Raw genomic sequence first — 21,878 nt, 5'->3', positions numbered from 1 at the left:
ACATTTTTCATAAATTCTGCAAATGTTGTGCAAACTTGCTCATAAGTAGAACAAGAAAAAGAGCAGCATATCCAAAATGGGACTGTGACTTAACAGTAAGGCCTTTGTGGCTTTCCTTTATGTCCCTGTTTCATAAATGGAGCTGAGACAAATAGCACAGTAGGACTTGCATAGAGACATTTTTGATCTCTATGCACTGACAGCTTCTTCCATGCAGAGAAGGAAGAAGAGGTGGATCAAAGCTGGACACTCAAAATTACTATAAAGCTGACCGCTTTGTGATTACGTCATGTCATGAAGATCAATAGGCTCTATGCATGTCCTACTCTCCCCTCCTTCATTTCTGAAACAGAAATGGAAAAAAGAGGCAACAAAAAATAAAAATGACAGTGTCTTAGAATCGGAGAAAAAAAAAAGATTATATCAGAAATGACTAGGTGACCCCAATGATACTGAACCATGGTTGAATAGAACTTTTATGTGAGAAGCTGTGAAAAAAAAAAAACATTGTCAAGGAATCTTTGGCACTCTGGTCTCTGCTGCATTTCAGCTCTGCCGACTAAAAACAGCAGCAATAACCGGAGCCCTGAAATCCTGATGCAAATGGCTTTTCCTAAAACCTTCTCTTCTGAAACTGGTTAGACTACAGAATATATGGACTTTTGCAAAAACAAGTAAGTTGTTTTCATCTGTGTACATTCACCAACTGTTCCTAAAAACATAGTCTTCAAATCGTTAATAATATCAACAGTTTTCTCCAAAAGAGTTGTACAAATTGCTGCAAAAACTGCAACTGATCAACGTCTGTGAAAAAATATTTTGTTACACACACCACGCATGAAGTGTAGAGTTCAGTCAACTAGAAGTCAGTGGGTTTGAGCAAAATGGCTCTTGCCATTAATTCCACCTGCATTTGCAAACCACTAGGCTTTGGGCATGAAAGCTGTAGGCAATGAAACTGTCTGCATTACTCCTATCAGCCAATCAGGGATCAATGCATTAACAAAATGGCAGCTGGAATCCAATTGGCTGCTACAAGCCATGCATCCATGTTTCTTTTTTTTTTTTTTCAGCTTAATATATTCAAGCCCTGATGTATTGCACAAAGCTGAACTCAAATTTTGTCTACCTTGCTAAACGATGAGAATAAATGTCAGTTTGTTTATATGGAATTTAAACTTAGTGTAGTTTGTATAGGCCGTACAAAGAGAAAATTATTAAAGGATTAGCAGCACAACCTCATAGCTGGCACCACACTAATGCATAGTCAACACTATCTTGCAACAGGAGACTCATTTCCACTGCAGCATATGACAGTACTAAGGGAGTGTTAGCATCCTTTTCAACTGGCCGTCTTCTGCGTAATCAGCATATTACCATCACAAATACTATAGCATTCACTGATATATAGTTCTTCAGTAAACAACGGAATGAAATATCAGTACTTTGCAAAGGATGCACAACAGTAAAAATTTGGCTTATGCCAAATATTCCAACAGTGCCGACAAGGAAAAAAAAAATTACTGGCTTTTTAAACAGTGTTTAGACAAGAAAAACCCTATCACACAAGGTATACAGTGCTGAGTTACCCAGCAGCTTGTTTTTTTCCAGAAAATTAAAGAAGCACAACAACCTGTAGTGAAAACAATCACACCATACATTCATTCTTGATTCACAATAATACAAATAATTAAAAAAAAAAAAAAAAAACAGTAATTATTACAGAAAAGACCTCCTATATGGCAAATCTTGAGGTGGATTTACTGAGAAAGTATTACTGCAGATAAAGACATTCTACAACAGTGGGAAAAAAGGAAAGTGGAGACGTTGGGCAATCAACCAATCAGATTCAAAGCTGTCAATCAGAAGCTTGGTTTATTTAACAAATAAAATTATGACAGCTAGAATCAGGTTGCTATAGAGGACACCTCCGCTTTCTTTCTCTTCGCTTTTATAGAACACCCATATTAAAGGAGACAAAGCAACATGATATCATATCAATCAAGCCTTTAAGGCCAATAAAATTGTTTTTCAAACAAAAAAATGGAAGCTCACCAGAAAAAAGTGTGCTTAAAGCAATAATTGTGTACCCAACCAAAATAAAATAAAATAAATGCGCACTCACACACTGTAATTTTATGTTCATTTTTACAATCAAATATATATAAGCATAAAGTCAGATCCTAAATATATTAGTATACAACTGGTATTTCACTTTGTACAGTTTACATTTTTGAATATCTTTAATTTTTTTTTTTTTATTAAGAAAAAAACAATTCCCATATTTAAAAGAAGGCTGCATTTACAGTGCATAGCGGTAACAAATAAAGGACATTGTCATACTCTATGTACACAAAATAAAAATACTCAGTCAAACCGCTCCTCTGCCTGGGATGGGGGCAAGGCAAAGTGGGCTTGCGCTCCCTTCTCTGGCAGAATAACGGGTGACATCTGTAAATACTTGACTAGTACATAATATTACAATGGTACAAACTACCTGGACACAATTTCAGAAAGTTTCACTCAATTCAGTTTATTATGTAACACCACATCCACTCATCAGAAAATAGTGTGTATAATAAATATATATATATATATTTATATATATAAATATATATATTTATATATTTATACATTGCTGAACAAGCTGTGAATTTGACCATTTACAAGGCTTCTGATGTTGAGCATCAACATCGATGTAAATTGCACGGGTGTCAGAACCAAAAGACTGAAGTAAAAGACAGAAATACAGAGACTCACGGATACTACAAAAAATCTGCTTCCTTAATTTCTTCACCAGTTTCCCAATAAAAAAAAGTTACTAAGGCGTCATCTATATTGCAATATTTTTTTTTTTCATCAGGACAATGATTGAAATCAGACAAAAGTGAAGATTGCATTGGGGTTGAGCATCAGCAGCATACGATTCCTCCGATTTCCTTGAAAAATTCCTTCACTTTCATTACAATACATAGCAATTCCTTGATTTTATTTATTCCAAATGAATCAGTTTTTCCTTAAATTAACATGAGGAGATTTAGCAGATGGCTGGCACTTTTGCTTCTAATGAGAAGCATACCGTCTCTGTTCGAGCAGTACAACTGTGACATCCATGAAGTGTGAGGAATTATCTGACACCCATAAAGGTATGTGTGTTTGTCTGACAATCACATTGCCTCTTTAGTCTTCAGCAGCTGTGTTCATGTAAACCATTGAGAAATGGAGAGTGTAAAGTAGGAGAAATTCCTAGGGTTGACTTTCAAGAGTCTCTTATTGGAGGACAACAAGTCTGTGAGGTATTCTCCATCATTCCATTGGGTGTGGTAGACATGCATGTTACCTACGCAGGCTCCTTTGTGCCTCTTTAAGCAAACTGTCAAAATCCATGGAGTCATATTTGCTTTTGGTGGAAGCAGGATCGAAGTCATCTGAATTTGAATCTAAAGTAACAACAAAAAAAAAAAAAACATAAATAAGTAAAAAGCTGAAAGGAATATTTTTTCATGTGTATGTTCACAATTTCCAATAAAAAGTTTTACAAAAAAAAAGCTGAAAGGAAAAACACTGAAAAAATACTTTGTTATGGGGGTGCAAAGGAGGCCTTGATGGAATCTATGAAGAACCAAAATATCTCAAAAGCTTATGATTATTTATTGGATCCAGGGCTCTAAAGATCGTCAATTCCCCGGAAGGGGGGGGGAATGATAGACACACACAAGAGACAAGTTCCCTAAGTACTAAGCATGAGCCATCCTGAAAAAAGAACAACCTACACATCCCCCTACTTAGTGAATGTCTTTATCATTTATAGGTGACATCTGTGCAGATGCAGAGGTCCCAGGTGTCAATGAGAGGAAAACGCTGCCTGGCCCAAAGCTGATAAAGCAGTAAAGGCTACATTTTTTTATAAGAATTTAATGAGCAGGGTGAAGAGAGGGGGCAAATAGGGAAAAAAGGGAGGGGGCACCTGTGTTAAGCTGTATAGAAGTTCCATAACAGTAACATCACTTGCAGGTTCAGTTTTACTAACATAATACTCCGAAACATATGACATGTCTTGAAAGTATACAGGGAATCATTTAATTGGTTTTATCAATGAAATCTGCAGCATGCACACAAATCTCTAACTAATGAAAGTTATGTTTTATTTTACCTTCAAATCTCACACTGATCCCGTGACTCTACTCATACTTATATGCTTCTAGTCAACCCTAATCTGTTTGAAACTTGCAATGAGAAACATAAAGGGTAACACATTGGGATCATCTTTCCTCCAGATCCCTTCTTTTACAATGCTCTTTACTAATTTTAATTTGAAATAAATGGAATACTAAATGGCCAGATTTTGTAAGGTAACAGTACATACTTGCTATAAATGACAAAAAAAAAAAAAATCAAGAGTTTTTTGAATCATAGAACCCTGGAATAAATTTAAAAACAATATTCATGTTTAACTCTGACAGCTGGAGCCAAAGTCTAAAGAAAAGTCAGTGTGGTAACATGCTTTCCATGGGTGGTGGTAAAAAAAAAAAAAAAATATATATATATATATATATATATATATATATATATATATATATATATATATATATATATACATACAGTGCTTTAAGTGGCCCAATAGAGGTGCCGGTACTCTATTATAGCCTATAAATGTTGTCGCCCACCCCACATCAGGGTCCCCTTAGAGCACCCCCCCCTGGCTTGGGCTGGGACTCCGGAGCAGGGGGACTCACTGGTGGTGACTGGCCTGGTTCTGGAGTGGGAAATATTCTTGGGGGGGGGGGGGGCAATTGAGGGCGCAGATGTCCAAAATGAGCGTACTGGTACACTAAGGCACACGGAGAGGTGGCGGTATGCTCAAGAGCCATATTTGGAAGTGGCGGTACTGAGTTCCAGTGCATACCGCCCCACTTAAAGCACTGTGTATATATATAAATATATATATATATATATATATATATATATATATATATATATAGCTAGGGAAAGGAGAGTATATCCAGTGATCTCACCTATACCCAGCGAGTAGCATGCTCAGTGTTCTGATTAAATTAAGGAGTGACATAGATATGTGGAAAGCCAGTGGGTAAAGATGAAACTAATGACAGGAATCGGAGAAGGGTTCAGGTGAAGGGGACAAAAAAAGGAAAGGTGAGGGAAAGATAGCAGGAGAGAAGTAAAGGAAGAAAAGAATAGAGGGGAGAAAAAAGTGGTAGGGAAAAAAATAGACAAATCTCTTTTATCATGTAGTTTACTTTCAATGTCTTTTGTTGCCCTCAACACACTCTCCATAATCTATAGGTAGGGAAGGAAATCAGATTTTTTGAGGACCCTGCAACTCTTCCTCACCAAAATTGTGTCTTTTAGGAGCAAAGCATTTGTTTACTAGATCACAAATGTAATCTACGCCCAAAAAAAACAGAAAAAAACACGTTCCACCAATTTCATGACATCATAAGTGGTATGAAATAATATTTATAATAATAAAAGTATTAATAATAATAATGTGGCCAGCAAAATTGTGACAGAACACACACATGTGCAAGGAATGTGCAAGCAACAAATACAAATGTGGGACACTCTGACACCGGTATCCTGCTCTGTCTCTTTAAAGGAAATCTGTCATGACAGATACATGGAGGTTCCCCGTGCTGAGTTCTCCTCAGAAAATGCTAGAACTACCCCATCTCTCCCCATTCCCTACATAAAAAACAAACATTGCACCAAACAACTGCTGCCCAGAATCAAACTAATAACATTTTCCAGCCAACCTGACATCATCATTTAAACGCGCCCCCCCCCCCCCCCCAAATAAATAAATAAAAGGTTCCCATGTTATTGTAACTCAGCATGGATAATGTACTAAAAGGGGAGAGAAGATTCACTTAGCTTAGTAAATAAGGCAAAGTGATTTCCATTTTTAACCCAATCAAGGGCAAGGAAAAAAACATAAAGCATTTTTTTTTTCTTCCACATTATTGAATGCTTAGGGTAAATGCAGATTTCCCTTATTACTGAGCTAACCTGAGCATTCATTTTGCAAAGTGAACAGTCTCTACGCCTTTGGTAAATTAAGTTGAATACATAAATCAAACTTCTGAGCGATCTAATCCTCTAAATTAAATAACAGAAATGTGAAAAAAAATGAATGCAATAAAATGAACAGCCTCAAATGTGGAGCAGTCACGTAAATGCTAAATAAATAACAATATACTTGCACTGGCATTTCCTTTATTTTCCCATGTCTCTCCTGGGCATCGTTATTTTGTTTGAGTTGATTAAAGCCAACTAACCAGAGTCCTGTTATTCAAACAGCTGTGTTTACTATCCAGCTCTAAGCTCCTCTACATTATGGAGGTGTTAAATAAGATAGACCCTGAGAGCCCGCCATGTTGCTTCTATTTCAATCCGACAACAAGTAAACAGAAAATAAATCTTCTACTGCATGCACGGCTGAGCTCTCAATGAGCAGAAGAGGCTTCTTACAAAGATACAATGTATCGAAAAAAATACAGGTAAATAAAACTGAGGCAACACATAAAAAATTAGCAAGCTATAGGTTTCAGCAGGTTTGTGTCTTTCAGAACACACATTTATTTTTTTGCTTTTATCTGACATCTCTTTAGCTTGTCTTCATACCCAAAAGACCACTGACCTGCACCAAGGATTTGGCAAGATTGCAATATGGTTAAATCCAATAGCTCTTGAGCCACTCACATATCATTGGTTAGTGTACATATCAATCTTTTCTCTACTTATAGAACCCAGAAGACTGCTCCATAAACTTTCCCTCTATTTGTATCATTGGCAGTTGTACTGAACATGAGTTATGGAACAACCGATTTGGGAAACAATAATAAAGTGTATCAAAAACAATCTAAAACAGATGGCTTAGTCCTTACCACTAGACCCAGTACCACCAGTTCATCATTTAATTATATCACAATAAATAATACCATTATATTTGTTTTGTTATATTGGCCAAATATTGTGGCCACCTTCAACTGCATTATTGCACCAAAAAAAAAAAAAAAACAATGTACCTAAAACCAAACCTAAGTTCGGCATTAAAGTGTTTAGGCCACCTGTCCATTTTTTTTATGTCTTTCTCCCCACTTTGGAGATCCTCTCTATTGATGGGACTGAAAGTGAGGGAAATGCAAAAGATTGTGTTGCTACCAGAATAAGAGATAAAGGGAACTTTTTTAATCTCAACATCTGCCTTGGTGACATCTAAGTGGGGACTTCCCTCGCTTTAGATCGATTTCCTCTCACTTCCTGTTAAGGCTATAGGGCAGAAAGTGAAGGGAAATCTCATCAGTGTCCCACCAGACATGGGTTTTAATCATTCTCTACTCTAACTTTTAAAACAAAGAGTCAGTTTACTGTCCTACAAGCTTTATGGGGGGGGGGGGGCAGACTGTAGGAGGAGAAAATTCCCTGGCATTGGTGGGAGAAAAAAAAATGACATCTTCGGTGTCAGTGGAAGAAATAGTGTTCCATAATTGGTGTCAGTGGGAGAATAAGTTCCCCGTCTCTTGTGTCAGTGGAAGGAAGAGTGCCCCAAGGGCTGGATAAAGGCACGCAAAGGGCCACTTTCGGCCTGCGAGCCGCAGTTTGGAGAGCCCTGCTCTACACTACCTATAATACAAAAAAAAAAAAATACTTTAGATATCGTTTAGATATCCCTGCATAATACAAAAAATATATATATATTTTAGATATCGTTTAGATATCCCTGCATATGAAGTAGCTTTATAAATGATCATTAAAAGGATTTTGAATATAAAAGTCCTCAGTGTGCAACCCTCCCAAATGTGTTAATCAAAAACACAATATATGAACAGACCAATGCCAATGTGCCAAATGCTAACCACAGTGGCCCACCTTAAAAACAATGGCAAAACGACATGGAGCATGGACTGCCATTACTGCTAGCCCCCCAAAAAAACAAGCACATGTCCCTTAGTATCAGTGCCCCCTTCCCAATCACATATAATGGCTTAACCAACATGGATGTCCAACCTACAACCTGACCAAAATTGTTCACAATCCCCAAGAGGGCAAATACTTTACCTCCCAAAATACCCTTTGACAAAAAAATGTAAAGATAAAAAACTGAAGGAGAATCTGCAATGCAGCAATATGCCACAGCAAGATCACACAGAACACACTGTAAGTATGTATGCAGACTTTTTAATGTAACAGTGAAAGGAGCAAAGGGTTGTACTAAGAGCAAGCAAAAAGCAATCACCTTGTATTGGTTATCCTCAAACAAAATTCTGATTAAATGATATGGGCTAATGTTATTTGCTCACTGCATTGCTGTCTAAATAAGACCATTAATGACAATCTGGGATTCTTACCTAAATCTGCATAGTTGGACTTGCAAAACTGCTTTCGTTCGCAAAAGCATAGCTCGAAGTCGTGTTCATTTGACCTGCGCAGAGTGTATCCATTTTCAAGAGCAGCAAATGCATCACAGGTGTAGCGGTAGGTGATGAAACCATAACAGTCTCTGCAATGAAGAAAGGAAATACCATATGTAACAAAGTTAAAACTCACAAAGAGCAAAGTTAATCAATTGACCTTACTAAACTGAAATGTCATCTGATTTGTTGCTAAGGCATCATGCACACGGACGCAAAAAACTTAATTTTCAGGTTGACTTTTCTTTTTTTCCACCTCTGCACGCACCTGCATGTTACCTAATGTGCCCATGCACATGCAGCCATTATTTTGCGTATCTGCACCTTTTAGAGTTCAGAAGCATAAAAAAGGCACATTTTTTCTGTATATAGATGCGGACTTATACGTGTTAATTTATTCTAGTGGCTCGAACACATGAATATTCTAGCAAATAAGATGAGTTTATGCTCAAACACTTCCAAACATTATACGCAGGCACTAAAATCCGAAACACTAAATGCAGATGAAAAAAAAATGTGACATTAGAGGCATTTACAGGCATTGTTTTCTGCAACTCCTGGCAGCATAAATTCATACACCTGTGTGCATGAGGCCAAAGACTTATTGCATTTCATACATTATAAGCAGTGCCTTCTATAGATACAGTATCATGCTACCCTAGGCACATCTGAATGCCCCAAACGTCTATATAACCCAAGCGCTCACTCTGTTAGGAATTTTAGGCGTGCTGCTCTCCTTGAGTGGGGAAACTCGAAACAATGAAAGCAAACAAAAAGGAAGGCGCAAACGACCAGTGCATTACCTTTCAACACCTTTTTAAAAGTTTATTAAAAAGCCAAAAACATATTCACAAATATGAACATGAGCTCTGCGGAAGGGAGCATGTCTTTGAAACACTTTAGCGGTCCATGTACAGGGATGTGTCCTCCTCTGCATAGTGGTTGATATGGATATGCAATTTTATTCTTCATGTTTGTGAGTATGTTTTTGGCTTTTTGATAAACTTTTTAAAGGTGTCGAAAGGTAATACACTAGGCGTTTGTGCCTCCATTCACATCTGAATGCCCCTTGTGTCATGTGATTATTTTAGTAAATACTGTGGCCTGAATGTGATTTTGGAGACAGGATGCATTTTGCTTTATATGCACAATTGCTTCCTAGCTGCATGGAGCACAACTTGAAGACATGAAGACAAGACAGGACTAATAAAAAAAGGAACAGCCAACATATTTCAGTTATACTTAAAGGAAGGGTTCGGTATGGATCAAGACTCAGCCTGCAGAATATCTGCATTCCTGTGGAATGAGGGTGGTGCAGATGATTAAACATGTCTTATGCTTTCCAAAATGGCTCTGCCTTCCACAATGTTCTGGACTGTGGTGCTGCCCCAGAATGTAAATGTGAACATTTTATACTCAGTTACTCATATAACAGTTACTGGTTGTTGATTATCTTCAAAATGTTCTTATTTAAAAATGTATTGCAGACTCTTACCCGTCGTCCCGCAGATTCACTGTACATTCTTCAATTTCACCAAAAACTTCAAAACGGGCTCGCAGTTCACTGCGGGTCATGTTCGTTCTCATCTTACCGACATAGAGAACTCTATGTTCCTCCTACAGCAAAAATAATAAAAAGCTATATGAAGTATATTAGTCCATATATTAATATGTACAAAAAGATCATTAGGAGGAGGATCAGCGTGTATTACTATTCATTCATTTTACCAAGTCTCCTGACCAACGTAAAAACCTTTTCTTATATTGAAGAAACCTTAAAGGGCAATTTCACTTTAATGTTTTAAGTGGATTTGGAATGGTAAGTGTAGCATTTAAATTATAATCACCGTCTTGGCCAAAATCAAGTCTATAAAAGACTTTATTTGCATATTTTTAAAGTTCCCTAAAAGAAAAAGTTTGTCTGTCATAAAAACATTGATGAATGTTATATATGACAATATCACATGATCAGACCATAAAGAATGGGCCACAGAAGCAAAAGCTTCTGCCTTTAAAGTAACAACGCATGAACAGTTGACTGTTGTGGAATGGACCTGCATTTGTCTACAAATTATGCTGGTTCTATGTACGAGAGTTTTCCCCTAGAAGGCCACCCTGGGTCCAGATCTGTGGGATTCCTAATAACAGATCTTATACCTACATACAGCAAATGGCAAAGAATCCAAGATCCTACCTTAAGACTAAAAGCCCAATCCTTATCTCTTAAAGACAACTTAATACAGCATGCATAATAAACTAACATAACAAGTGGTCATCAGGCATATAGATTCAACTAATATGTGTCGATCAAACTTTCCCTTCTTAAAATTCTGAAAAGAAAAGCTATAAAATATGAATGAAGACTGATTAAGATCCCTTTGCAGAGATTCAATTTATGAACAGAAGTTATACGGTCTCATTTAACAATACAATACAAAGAACATTACTGTTTTTTATGAGGCAAGCCTAGACATACAACTAAAAGATGATCTGTGCTTGGTGCTACTGCAGACCACTACTCTTTGTGTTAAACTTTTAGGGCCCATTTATGCAATGTGATAAAGCTTGTTCTACCACGTGTTATGCTTGTTAACACTCAAACCACATTGTGGTGCCATTCATTAAGACCAACAACAGACTGGTTAGGTGATGGAAATTTTTTTAAAACATTGCCATATATGGTTACCAGTAGGCTTGGGCTACGTGGGTGATTTCTAATTTCTGTGAGTTTAGAAAATGTCCCTAATATACGTCACTGCAGAAAATTGCATTGAGACTAGTCGTATCTCAGAGGTATGCCTAAAATAGGAAAAAACACTCAAGAATCTTGTTGAGTGAAAAACCTTTGACTGCCTATCGAGTCTATGGAGGAGATTAATAGGTTAAACCTTTGATAAGACATGCACTGTGCGATAGTGAAGCATCGATTGCCCAACTATGTAATTGCATATCTCTTGTGTAGGAGCTCTCGCAAAAGCTAATGTGATGCAACTCTGAAACAATCGATTGCATGAGATTTTAGTCGCGCAGTTGCTAGATTAAAAATTGCCTGTGGAGCTGTAGCTGGTAGTCATTATGAAGTCATTTTGGCACAGAAGATCATGTCATCTAACACATCGATAGCACACCTCTTTTCTTGCTCTTAGGACCCTGATAGTAGCTATGATACTTATTGTGCTCGTTTTTTTCAACTGCAATGTTCAACTAGCTATATGAACTCCTCTTATATTGCATTTATCTGGCTTTCAAATTGTAAGTCCACCGTAGTTTAGAAGATAATAATAACATACATCAGAGCCATTGATAAAATTCTTAGCCATTTGCCTGAACTGACACTCGGTGACCTCACTGCTACCTACAACCTTCTCTGTAATAAACAGCAAGCCAGTGATTTATCTGTATTGACCCTGGGTGAGTTATGAAGCCATCACTACGAAGCAACTCATGGAAATCTATACCATGCATATGTTTTATAGCACTGTCCTTCAGCACCTGCTCAGACACATATGTCACCCTCTCTGGCCTTGAACCTCTGAGCAGTGTGTGGACTTAGCAGCATACTGAATGAAGCTTCAGCTTCACTGAGTTCTTACTTTAGTATTCAGCAGCGATAATGTTGTTTATATTCAGTTGGCGTTTATCCGTGTTTTCACATTAAACACATGCACAATGGGATGCCATATTTTAACCATGATGTGATCACAGACAACAATAACAATGAAGGGACTAGTAAACATAAATTTCAAATCAGTTTAAATAATAAGCGAAGAGATTTAAAGCAAATCTGTGGTCAACTAAACATAATTGAACTAACTACTATAAGAATAAGATGAGATCACCTAACATATGACTTTCTTCGACACCCAGAGAGCTATAGACCCAGACAGGCATTGGGGTTGATTTACTAAAACTGGAAAGAGCAAATTCTGGTGCAGCTCTGCATAGAAACCAATCACCTTCCAGGTCTTCGTGTCAAAGCTTATATTGAGCAAGCTGAAGATTAAAACTGGTTTCCATGCAGAGCTGCACCAGATTTGTACTCTCCAGTTTTAGAAAATGAGTTCCATTATTGGAGTTCTGTTTAGATTTTCCAGGGAGCCTTAAAATTGGAGGAGCTCTAATATGCAAATGTTACCTTCACCTCTCAACAGTGATTAGTTTCCCCTTTCCCCCCCTGCACTTCACTGACCAACAGCAAAGTGCAGGAGTTGGAAGGGGTATGACCAAGCACAAACCTCAATTTTGCATAGCATCCAATGTGCTTCCCAAGATCCCTATGTGCAGGAACCTTTGGATAGATTTATTATTATAATCATTTAAATTAGCTTTAGTTCATTACAGGTATGCTTTAAAATGATGGTGTTGCAACAGATTTTTTTTCTTTTTTTAAAAAAAAAGCTAATTTTCTGCCCTGTAGTCCCAAAATACTTGAAGGGTTGATTTACTAAAACTGGAGAGCGCAAAATCTGGTGCAGCTCTGCACAGAAACCAATCAGTTTCCAGCTTTTTTTTTTTTGCCAAAGCTTAATTGGCTACCATGCACACCCCCAAAGTGTATTTAAACCCAAAAAAATAATCTTTCGCAGCTTACAAATCCTTAAATGTGGTGGCTACTGTAGGTTTATTTTCTTTTTTTCTTTTTTTTTTTAAGTCTTTTTGTTTTATTTTTCATCTGTTCACCTGGCCACTAAGTGATATTTTTTAACTTCCTTTCACAGAACAAACTTTCCTTTAAATGTGGCAGTTAGAAGGTTAGGACAATCCATTTAACACTGCCAGGAGTGCTTACAATTGTTAGATTTTATTCATTTATGAAAAATGTGTATCCCAAAAGGAAAAAAAACTGTTGGTGTAACTGTTTAAAAAGTGATAGCTGGATTTCGACTTTAATTTAGTTGTCAAGTCCATTTAAATCTGCTAGTGCATTTAACACTACCCTCTCATCTAACAATGCTGTTGTCCAAGGGTGGCTATGGTACTCCTCCATTCAAAGTGGACAGACCCTAATATATGAAGTGTGTTACTGCCAGGATCACCAGGTGAAAAAAAAGAAAACAAATACAGCTACTACATCTAAGTATAACTAGGCTGCAATATATCATTTTTTTTTTTTGCTTTTGGGTTTAGATACTCTTTAAAACTGAGCTTTATAAAGCTACTTTAGCAACATGGAACAAAAGCCTTGGGGGTTATTTGTGTGCTATAAAAAACAAAACACAGAAGTAAAGAATATTGTGCCAAAGTGTAATCTGTTCAATTTGACTGCTACCATGCTTGAATCTTTTGTTAATGTTTACATATATATATATATATATATATATATAAAGCATGAGTTGAGTCTCATTGAATGCTACCTTTTCTGTCATGTCAAGTCCAATACATCAGGTTACTAATTCAAACACATAAGATAACAGATAAGTTTGGTCATTTGCTTACAACTGCTTTTTGCCTTTGCCGCTCCCTTTGTTTGGCTCGCTCTGATTCACGTTTCTCATACTCCTTGCGGTACTCCTCCCTCTTCAGCCGCTCATGTTGGTATTCCTCATAACTGTCGTATCTGTATAGTAACACCACAAGTTAACCACTAAATACAGCACATCAGCACTCCTATGTATTGGTATGGTATATATTGCTTTTCCTTGCAATAAAAAAAACCCAGTGACTGACTTGTTCAGCTGCTGGTTTTCCAGCAGGCACGTCTGACAAAAACTGGCTGCACTGCTTTTTTTTATTGCTTTGGAAAAGCCAAAGGCTGAGAGCCCTGACCAAAGTGTTCTGGAAGGAGGGCCATCCCCTTGTCAGAACACAACAGCTCAGCAAAGGAGATTGCTGTACTAATGTCGGACTGTTAGTACAGCGGCTCCGACCGAAGCTGACAATTTTTCCTTTTTTTGTTCAACCCGCTGGTGTGTACCAGGCTTTAGTTTGGATGCCAGCACCTGACACTGTAAAGGTTACTCCTCTACAACAGTGGTCTCCAAACTGCAGCCCTTGGGGCACTTTTCACCCAAATGATATTAGGTACTTTTCCTTTCCCTGACACCAACAGTTGGGAATAATTCCTGCCACTGAAACTAATGATGGGTCATTTTTACTCCCAATACTATCAATGGTGGGACATTGACACCAACAATGGGGCACTGCTTTTTCTACTGATATTAATGATGGGGTACTATTCCTCTCTCTAATACCAATCATGGGATACTACTACTCCTCCTACTAACCACAAACCTTGAGGCCATGTTTATTCTCACCGTTACTGGGCCCGGGACAACTTTCACCCCCGCTGGCCATAATCCAGCCCCCCTAAAGTTTGAAGGACAATAAAATTTGTTTGAAAAGTTTGGAGACCCCCGCTCTACATTTTGGGTGTGAATGCCCCTGCCTGCCTACTGCTCTGTGATTTGACACAGTGGGAGTCTGTCAGCAGATCACAGCCAATGATTCATGGCCAGGACCTTCTGATCAGTTGTGTAACAGCCAAGAGCCCTGTGTTGACAATCAACACAGGGCTCTGTACAGAGGGAACAATCACTTTGATTATTTTCCCTGCAAAGCAGTTAAAGTAGTGCGGGGCCGAATAGCAAAAAATGGCCTGGTCATGAAAGGGTCTAAATCTTCCAGAGCTCAAGTGGTTATATAGAGAGGCTTAGCTAATGTTCTTTCATTTCTGTAACAATCAGCTAAAAGAGCTGGAATTAGGAAAAAGAGGCTTTCCACAATTCCTTTTAGTACACGGCTAGTGATCACCATTACATGCTATGCAACAATATGCTTACAAGCATCTCATCAGGTATTATATGGTCGTAACTTGGTTGATAGGAATATTGAAATACAAAGGCAATGGTATTTCCTACCTGGGCCTACGACTGTATGGTGATCTTGACCGTGATCGTGCACAGACTGGAGACTTGTTGGGTCTACAATGATCGGTTTCATAGCAGCAGCATGACCTTTTGTGAAGAAGAACAAACAGAATATCAGTAGGTCACGCAGAGTTTCAAGTTTTAGCTCAAACAGTAGTATTTGCACAAATGCAGTATTTAAGGATTTGCTGAAATGTTAATGCTCATTAGGTCTTGTATATAATTTGGGAAAGCACTGTTCCATTGTGGCCAAAGACACAGACCCAGATTTAAACCTAAAACAAACAGCACATAATGTGGTTCTTGAGAACTCAATGATTCTCTGTTGGCTTGTAGCTGTTCCCCAACCTGATAATACATTACAATGCATTTCTTTTAACCGGTGAACCCCAATTCAAAAATTGCAACAGTCCAAATATCGGCATGTCTCTGTTGAACAGGTCTGCTTATCTTATTGATCTTTAGGGCAAGGCCCAAACCAGAACTCCAGTTTAGGTCCCTAAGGAGGGGAGGTATATAACTAAGGAGTAGCTTTCACTCTGATGGTAGTAGCAGCTCTTGAACACAAGCAACTGCAAGGGTTGTCTTTCTTCAAGTGAAGCCGAAAAGGTTCAAAAAACAAAAATACAAATGAAAACAGGTTACATTCTAAGAATGTTCATAAAAAGTATCTGTGCAAATCAAAGTATATTTTAAGTTAAATTACATATATTTTGGATATAATGTAACAAAAAGTAAAAGGCATTTTCAGACTCCATGGTTACAAATGCTAAATATTACAAACTACTTTTAAGTAGAGAAATAGATTTATGGCTTTTTGCTTCTTTTGTTTCTGTTTTTCTTATGATTTGATGACCTCACAACAAGACCAAACCTGAAAATTCAATGAGCCACAGATAATTTGTCATACCACCATAAGACATTTGATGTGTCTGATTGCCACTTATAGGCTCCTTTACACGAAGGGTCCAATTATGTCTGCCTGTCATTCACTTCTATGGACTGACGGTGTCTGTTTACAGGTGTCTACCTCCAGTCTGATCTGGTCGGGGGTCTCCATTGCCCTCCCTTTAGGTGGATTGAATCGGATAGCATAGAGCAGAGCAGGCTTGGTCCATGTCTGCTCTGCAGAAACTGGGCAGACATGGACCTGTCATCCACCTGCTCTGCTCTGATCAGCACGGGATCAGCAGACAGATCCCATGCTGATCAAAACAGAGTCAACCCCATGTGAAATACATGGTTCGAATTCCTGCCGAACTGGCCGAGATATGAACCGAGTACCAAGTTGATTGATCGATCAACTCGAGTACAACCAGCCTGACGGATTTGCTTGTGATTATCACAATTGGCTGCTATAGCGACAATCACTTTCTTCTCCCAGCGGGGGCGGCTTCACCTGCCCGACCCCTGGTGGGGACAGACAATGGCTCGGCAGGAGGTATTCCCATGTCAGCTCTGTGCATGTTGATAGGTGAATCGTGCAAATTTCTTTCTTGCAACCCTTGGTTGCGGGAAAGAACTTTGCACAATGTACCAGTATAGCCTGCCTAAGGAGTCATACAGTTGAATAATATGAGTATCACACACACACGTATTCTATAAGACAGAGTTGCTACAAAATTGTATTTTATTAGCCTTGGATAGAGCAAGGAGATGTTAATATTTTTGTTAGGGTTCTGTTTCTCTCAAAGACCCCGATGGGGAGACCTCTCCTCATTTTAGGTCCCTGTGACACCCATAGATATAAAAGGGGAACTGGAAGAAGGCAATAAACACACAGTCAGATGTTCTAACCCTTCCCTGCTCAAAATAAAATGTGTCCTCACTGATCGGATTTCCCATTATTTTCCCTCTTTACAGGAAGGCAAGGGAAATCTAACTAACGATACAGATGGCAATAAAACACAACTGTAGCTTTAACCCTTCCCCGATCAATCTCAAATGAAATAAAACATTTTGTCTGGACTTTCAAACAAGCTACAGCCCTTTTCCTCTTTTTTTTTTTTCAGAATCTAAGAACTCTAGTGCTGGTGTTTCAGAACTTAAGAAGAGAATTAGCAAGCCTGCTTAGATCAATAAAGGTATTTCATTAAACTGAACTTGTCTTCCCTCAGTCTCGCACAGCTGTACAGGCTCCTCTCCTTTAGGCCTCATGCACACTTGACATTTTTTTAGCTGCTCATTGGGGCCTCTGGCGTATTTCTTTCTTCCTCTAAATGCCCCTGCATATTAGCCTATGTGTCCATGCACACATGAGCTTTTAGAGGGGTTTAGAGGCCAGAAAATTAGACCACCACTTCCAGTGCGTCCAGGAGCAGCAGAGTTTTGACAGAAAAAACACTTGACATAAAGCATGTAGATGGATCTAACATGCATTAATGCTGGGCGCGTTTAGTGCTTCAGTGTTAATTAATTTGAAGGGCTAGAATAAATTATTATGATGAAATGAATTAGCGCACAAGCGCTTGATGCCTGTAAATGCGCCTTAATGCGTTACACCCTTTCCAAGCGTCAAGCAGTTTTTCTGCCAAAACGCAGCATCCAGGAGGAAATGCTTCTAGGAGAGCTTACTAAAAATGCACTCTGTGAGCTTCTCACGGTGTGCATTAGAAGCCGCAGAAAGTCATACGCTATGTGCACATTAGTCAAGTTGTATTTTTGAGGACTCATTAAATTATTGAACAACTACAGTGCTCTAGGTCAATCCAAAATGTTATAACCCTAAACCTGAGTATTTAAAAATGTAAAATTATGGTTTTGGCTTTCTTAGAAGAACACCTTTGTGCACAATTATTGGGCAACTATTAGTGTGCAGAATTATTATGCAACTAAATTAAAAACAAAACTTTTTCCCATATTACTTGTTTATTTTCATCTGTTAGGCTCCATTCACACTACCACGGCATGACTTGTGCACGATTTCAGGGGCGACCTGTGAAGTCCCGTGCACCGTGACTTCGGCGCGACTTGCACGGACTTCATAACATGAATGTCTATGCAAGTCGCTCCAAGGTCGCCCCGGAGTAGTACAGGACCCTTTTTCTAAGTCGGAGCGACTTGTGTCGCTCCTATTAGAACGGGTCCTGTAGCACCGCATGGACCGCGAGGGACCGAGACTTGTCAGGCTGACAAGTCACCTGACAAGTCACGGTAGCGTGAATGGAGCCTTAAAGTGAGAATTTTAAACTAACAACTCAAAATTTACAAATAAGTATTTCTGATATTTAAAAAAATAAATAAATAAATCAGTGACCAATATAGCCATTCTTCTTTTCAAACACAGTCAGTCATTATGTCAGTTTCTTGATCTGTTGACAATCAACTTTTTGTGCAGCAGCAACCACAGCCTCCCAGACACTGCTCAGAGAGGTGTACTATTTTCCTTCTGTTTATGAAAAGTCCAAAAGTAATCAATAGGGTTTAGGTTTGGTGAGGAGGAAGGGACCAAGCCATTATTATTTCACCTTTCAGGTCTTTACTGGCTTGCCATGCAGTGGAGTACTTTGATGCATGCGATGGAGCTTTGTCCTGCATAAATATGGTGGTCTTCTTGAAAGATACAGACTTTTTCCTGTACAGCTGCTTGAAGAAAGTGTCTTCTAAAAAGTTGCAGTGGATTTTTGGAGTTGATTTTAAATCCATCTTCAAGCTGAAAAGGTCCAACCAGCTTATCTTTAATAATACCAGAACCCCAGCTCCACTTGCTGGAAGTGGAGCTCTGTTCCCATTACTGATCGAGCCACAGGCCCATCCATCTGGTCTGTCAAGAGTGACTCTCATCTCAGTCCATAAAACCTTTTGAAAAATCTGTCTTCAGATATTTCTTGGCCCAGTCTTGATGTTTCAACTTATGTGTCTTGTTCAGTGGTGGTCGGGTTTCAGCCTTCTTTACCTTGGCCATGTCTCTGAGTACTGAACACTTTCTACTTCTGGGCACTCCAGGTAGTCTGCAGTCCTGGAATATAACAGCACTGGAGGATAATGGGTTTCCTAGTAGCTTCACGTTTGATTCTTCTCAAATCTTTGACAGGTAATTTGCATCTTTTTTTCTCAACACATTTTTTGCGACCCTGTTGACTATTTACAACAAAACGTTTGATGGTTCTGTGATCACGCCCCAATATCTTAGCAATTTCAAGAGTGCTGCATCCCTCTGAAAGACTTTTTACAATTTTTGAATTTTCAGTCAGTTAAATCTCTTTTTTGGTCCAATTTGCCTGAAGAAAAGAAGCTGCCTAATAATGATGCACACCTAGATATAGGGTGTTAATCTCCTTAAGCCACACCCTCCCTCATTACACAAATACACATTACCCAATATGCTTAAATCCAATAAGCATTCAAGTTTATACAGCTTGGAGTTGGAGAATTTGCATAAAAATTATGATTTGGTCAAAATACTCACTTGCCTAATAATTGTGCACCCAGTATATAGAGCTAATTTCTTGGCTGGAGGACATCCAGCATATTCTAGGCCTTTTCTTCCCATCCTGACTGTCCCTGGCCTGACCCTTTCATTTATTGGATTTCAATTTTGTCAATCATGGAGGCTCTGCATTTCTTGTGGGTGTTACCTAGGGCAATCTGCATTCATATGCAGTCTGCCTAGAAACACCCACTCCTCCAGGCTAATATTCGCCCATCATGGGATTTTAATATTTGCAAACTGTGATCTGCTTGCATTGTTCAGAGAAGCGCAGACACCCAGCCCACTGCTTACTTCAGGACTGAGGGTTCTTGAGAGCAGTGGTACTGTGATGTTTTTGGGAAACTCTGTACAGCACCCTATAGAGGCCCTTCAGGCCAACTGTGATCTGCTTGCATTGTTTAGAGAAGGGCACACACCCAGCCCACTGCTTACATCAGGACTGAGGGTTCTTGAGAGCACTGGTACTGTATGTTTTTGGGAAACTCTGTACAGCACCCTACAGAGGCCCTTCGGCCAACTGTGATCTGCTTACATTGTTTAGAGAAGGGCACACACCCATCCCACTGCTTACATCAGGACTGAGGGTTCTTGAGAGCAGTGGTACTGTGATGCAGGGGCGTAACTACAGGGGTTGCAATTGCAACCAGGCCCCATGCTCCAGGGGGCCCATGCAGCTCCCCTGTACACCTGGATAGGAGGGGGGGGGGGCAGCATGTAGAGAAATCACTGTCCTCCTTTTTCCTCCTGTAGCTGCAGGAGGAAAATGGAGGAGATTGGGTCCTCTGTATGCTGCCCCTGCCACTCCTCCTATCCAGTTCACTTGTGTTCTGCTGTCTCTTGGCCCCTGTGTGCTCCCCCGCCCCCCCCCCCCCCCCACTGGGCCAACTGCAGAACTTGTGAAAGGGTCCCACTGCAGGACCGTAATAAAGGGCCCCGCAACGAGAGTGAAGGGCCCCAGGATCAGTGGGAGGAGCCCCAGGCTTGAAGGGAAGGGCCCCCGGCCAGTTGTCCGGGGGGCCCTGCATGGTTGCTTGCACCGGGGGCCCTGAAGGTTCTATTTACGCCTCTGCTGTGATGGTTTTGGGAAACTCTGTACAGCACCCTACAGAGGCCCTTCGGGCCAGCTGTGATCTGCTTGCATTGCGTAGAAGAGCACAGAACCCAGTGATGACATCACTCAGTCTAAAATAAGGTATGTAATAAAAACATAAAGGTTTAATCTAAATATTAGAATGAGGGAACGTAGGGACCAGGGAGGGCAAAATATAAGCAGATTAAACATCAGCTTTAAAAAAGTCTATTTAGTGACCACCAGCCTGTACAGTTTCTTGGAAATATGCACGACGTGCTTTGTGCTGGTGGGCGATTAAAACTATAGAGGACTGGTATATTATGGCTATTTTTATGCTCGATACTTCTACATTTTTCACATACATTGGGTAAAGATTGTTTGACATCAATAACATTGACTGCTGAAACAGAATGCATTGTTTCTGTTATCATTTACATTTTAATTCCTAGCCCATGTGCATTCCATTTACTGTATCAGGCACATTCTTATGCTTTTCCAAACACTGTTGGGGCAATTTATAACAATAACTGACACTGAAGTGCTGAAGGCAATGCATCTTAGGCACAAAGGTTTTTATCAAACGGGTTAATAATTAAAGCTTAATAAATAAAGCCCTCTACTACTTCAGGGTTGGTGGAGAAAATCTGAGATTATGATAGATAACCTTACACATCTCCATGATGAATGCTGCATTGATGGGCAAGGCTTCTTTGTGTTACGTATGCAATGCAAATCACACAGTATCCTGGAGGGTCAGGTATGGGCTTATATAAAACAGCGGTGCATGGATCCATGAGGACGAGCAATGTACCAGAATGTCTGGAAGAGAAATTCTGTCTTGGAGCACTAATCATTAAGGCTTCATGAAGCATGCTGAGCTTATACAGGCAATCAACGTTTTGTTTTTTTAGCCTGTTAGGCTCCATTCACACCTATGCAGGTTGTTTTTGAGCATTTCTGCAGTGCTTTTTGCGTTTTTTTTTTTTAACCATGATTTTACCACAATTTTGCATTTTTTTGTGTTTTTTTCTTTTAGGCAAATTTGTTGGGCAGATTTAAAAATGAAAAAATGCAAA

At 39.2% G+C, this 21,878-nt stretch overlaps 1 protein-coding gene across 2 annotated transcripts in view; it reads right to left on the bottom strand.

The window, feature by feature from the left end:
* Positions 1-2,242: 2,242 nt before the first annotated feature.
* PPARGC1A (PPARG coactivator 1 alpha) overlaps positions 2,243-21,878 on the bottom strand; it is a 153,151-nt gene continuing 133,515 nt past the window's right edge. For both annotated transcript variants that reach the window (XM_082257307.1, XM_082257308.1), the window contains 5 exons: positions 15,290-15,385; positions 13,869-13,989; positions 9,928-10,049; positions 8,370-8,521; positions 2,243-3,440 (listed from right to left, as the gene is read on the bottom strand). In XM_082257307.1, the coding sequence (XP_082113433.1) occupies positions 3,337-3,440; positions 8,370-8,521; positions 9,928-10,049; positions 13,869-13,989; positions 15,290-15,385 (595 nt within the window). In that variant the 3' untranslated portion in view covers positions 2,243-3,336. The remainder of the gene's footprint in view (positions 3,441-8,369; positions 8,522-9,927; positions 10,050-13,868; positions 13,990-15,289; positions 15,386-21,878) is intronic.

This window comes from Pelophylax lessonae (genome assembly GCF_965119305.1).
Source record: "Pelophylax lessonae genome assembly, chromosome: 1".
Lineage (NCBI taxonomy): Eukaryota > Metazoa > Chordata > Amphibia > Anura > Ranidae > Pelophylax > Pelophylax lessonae.
Note: the sequence above shows the minus strand (reverse complement) of the source record. Positions and strands in the feature narration are given on the sequence as shown.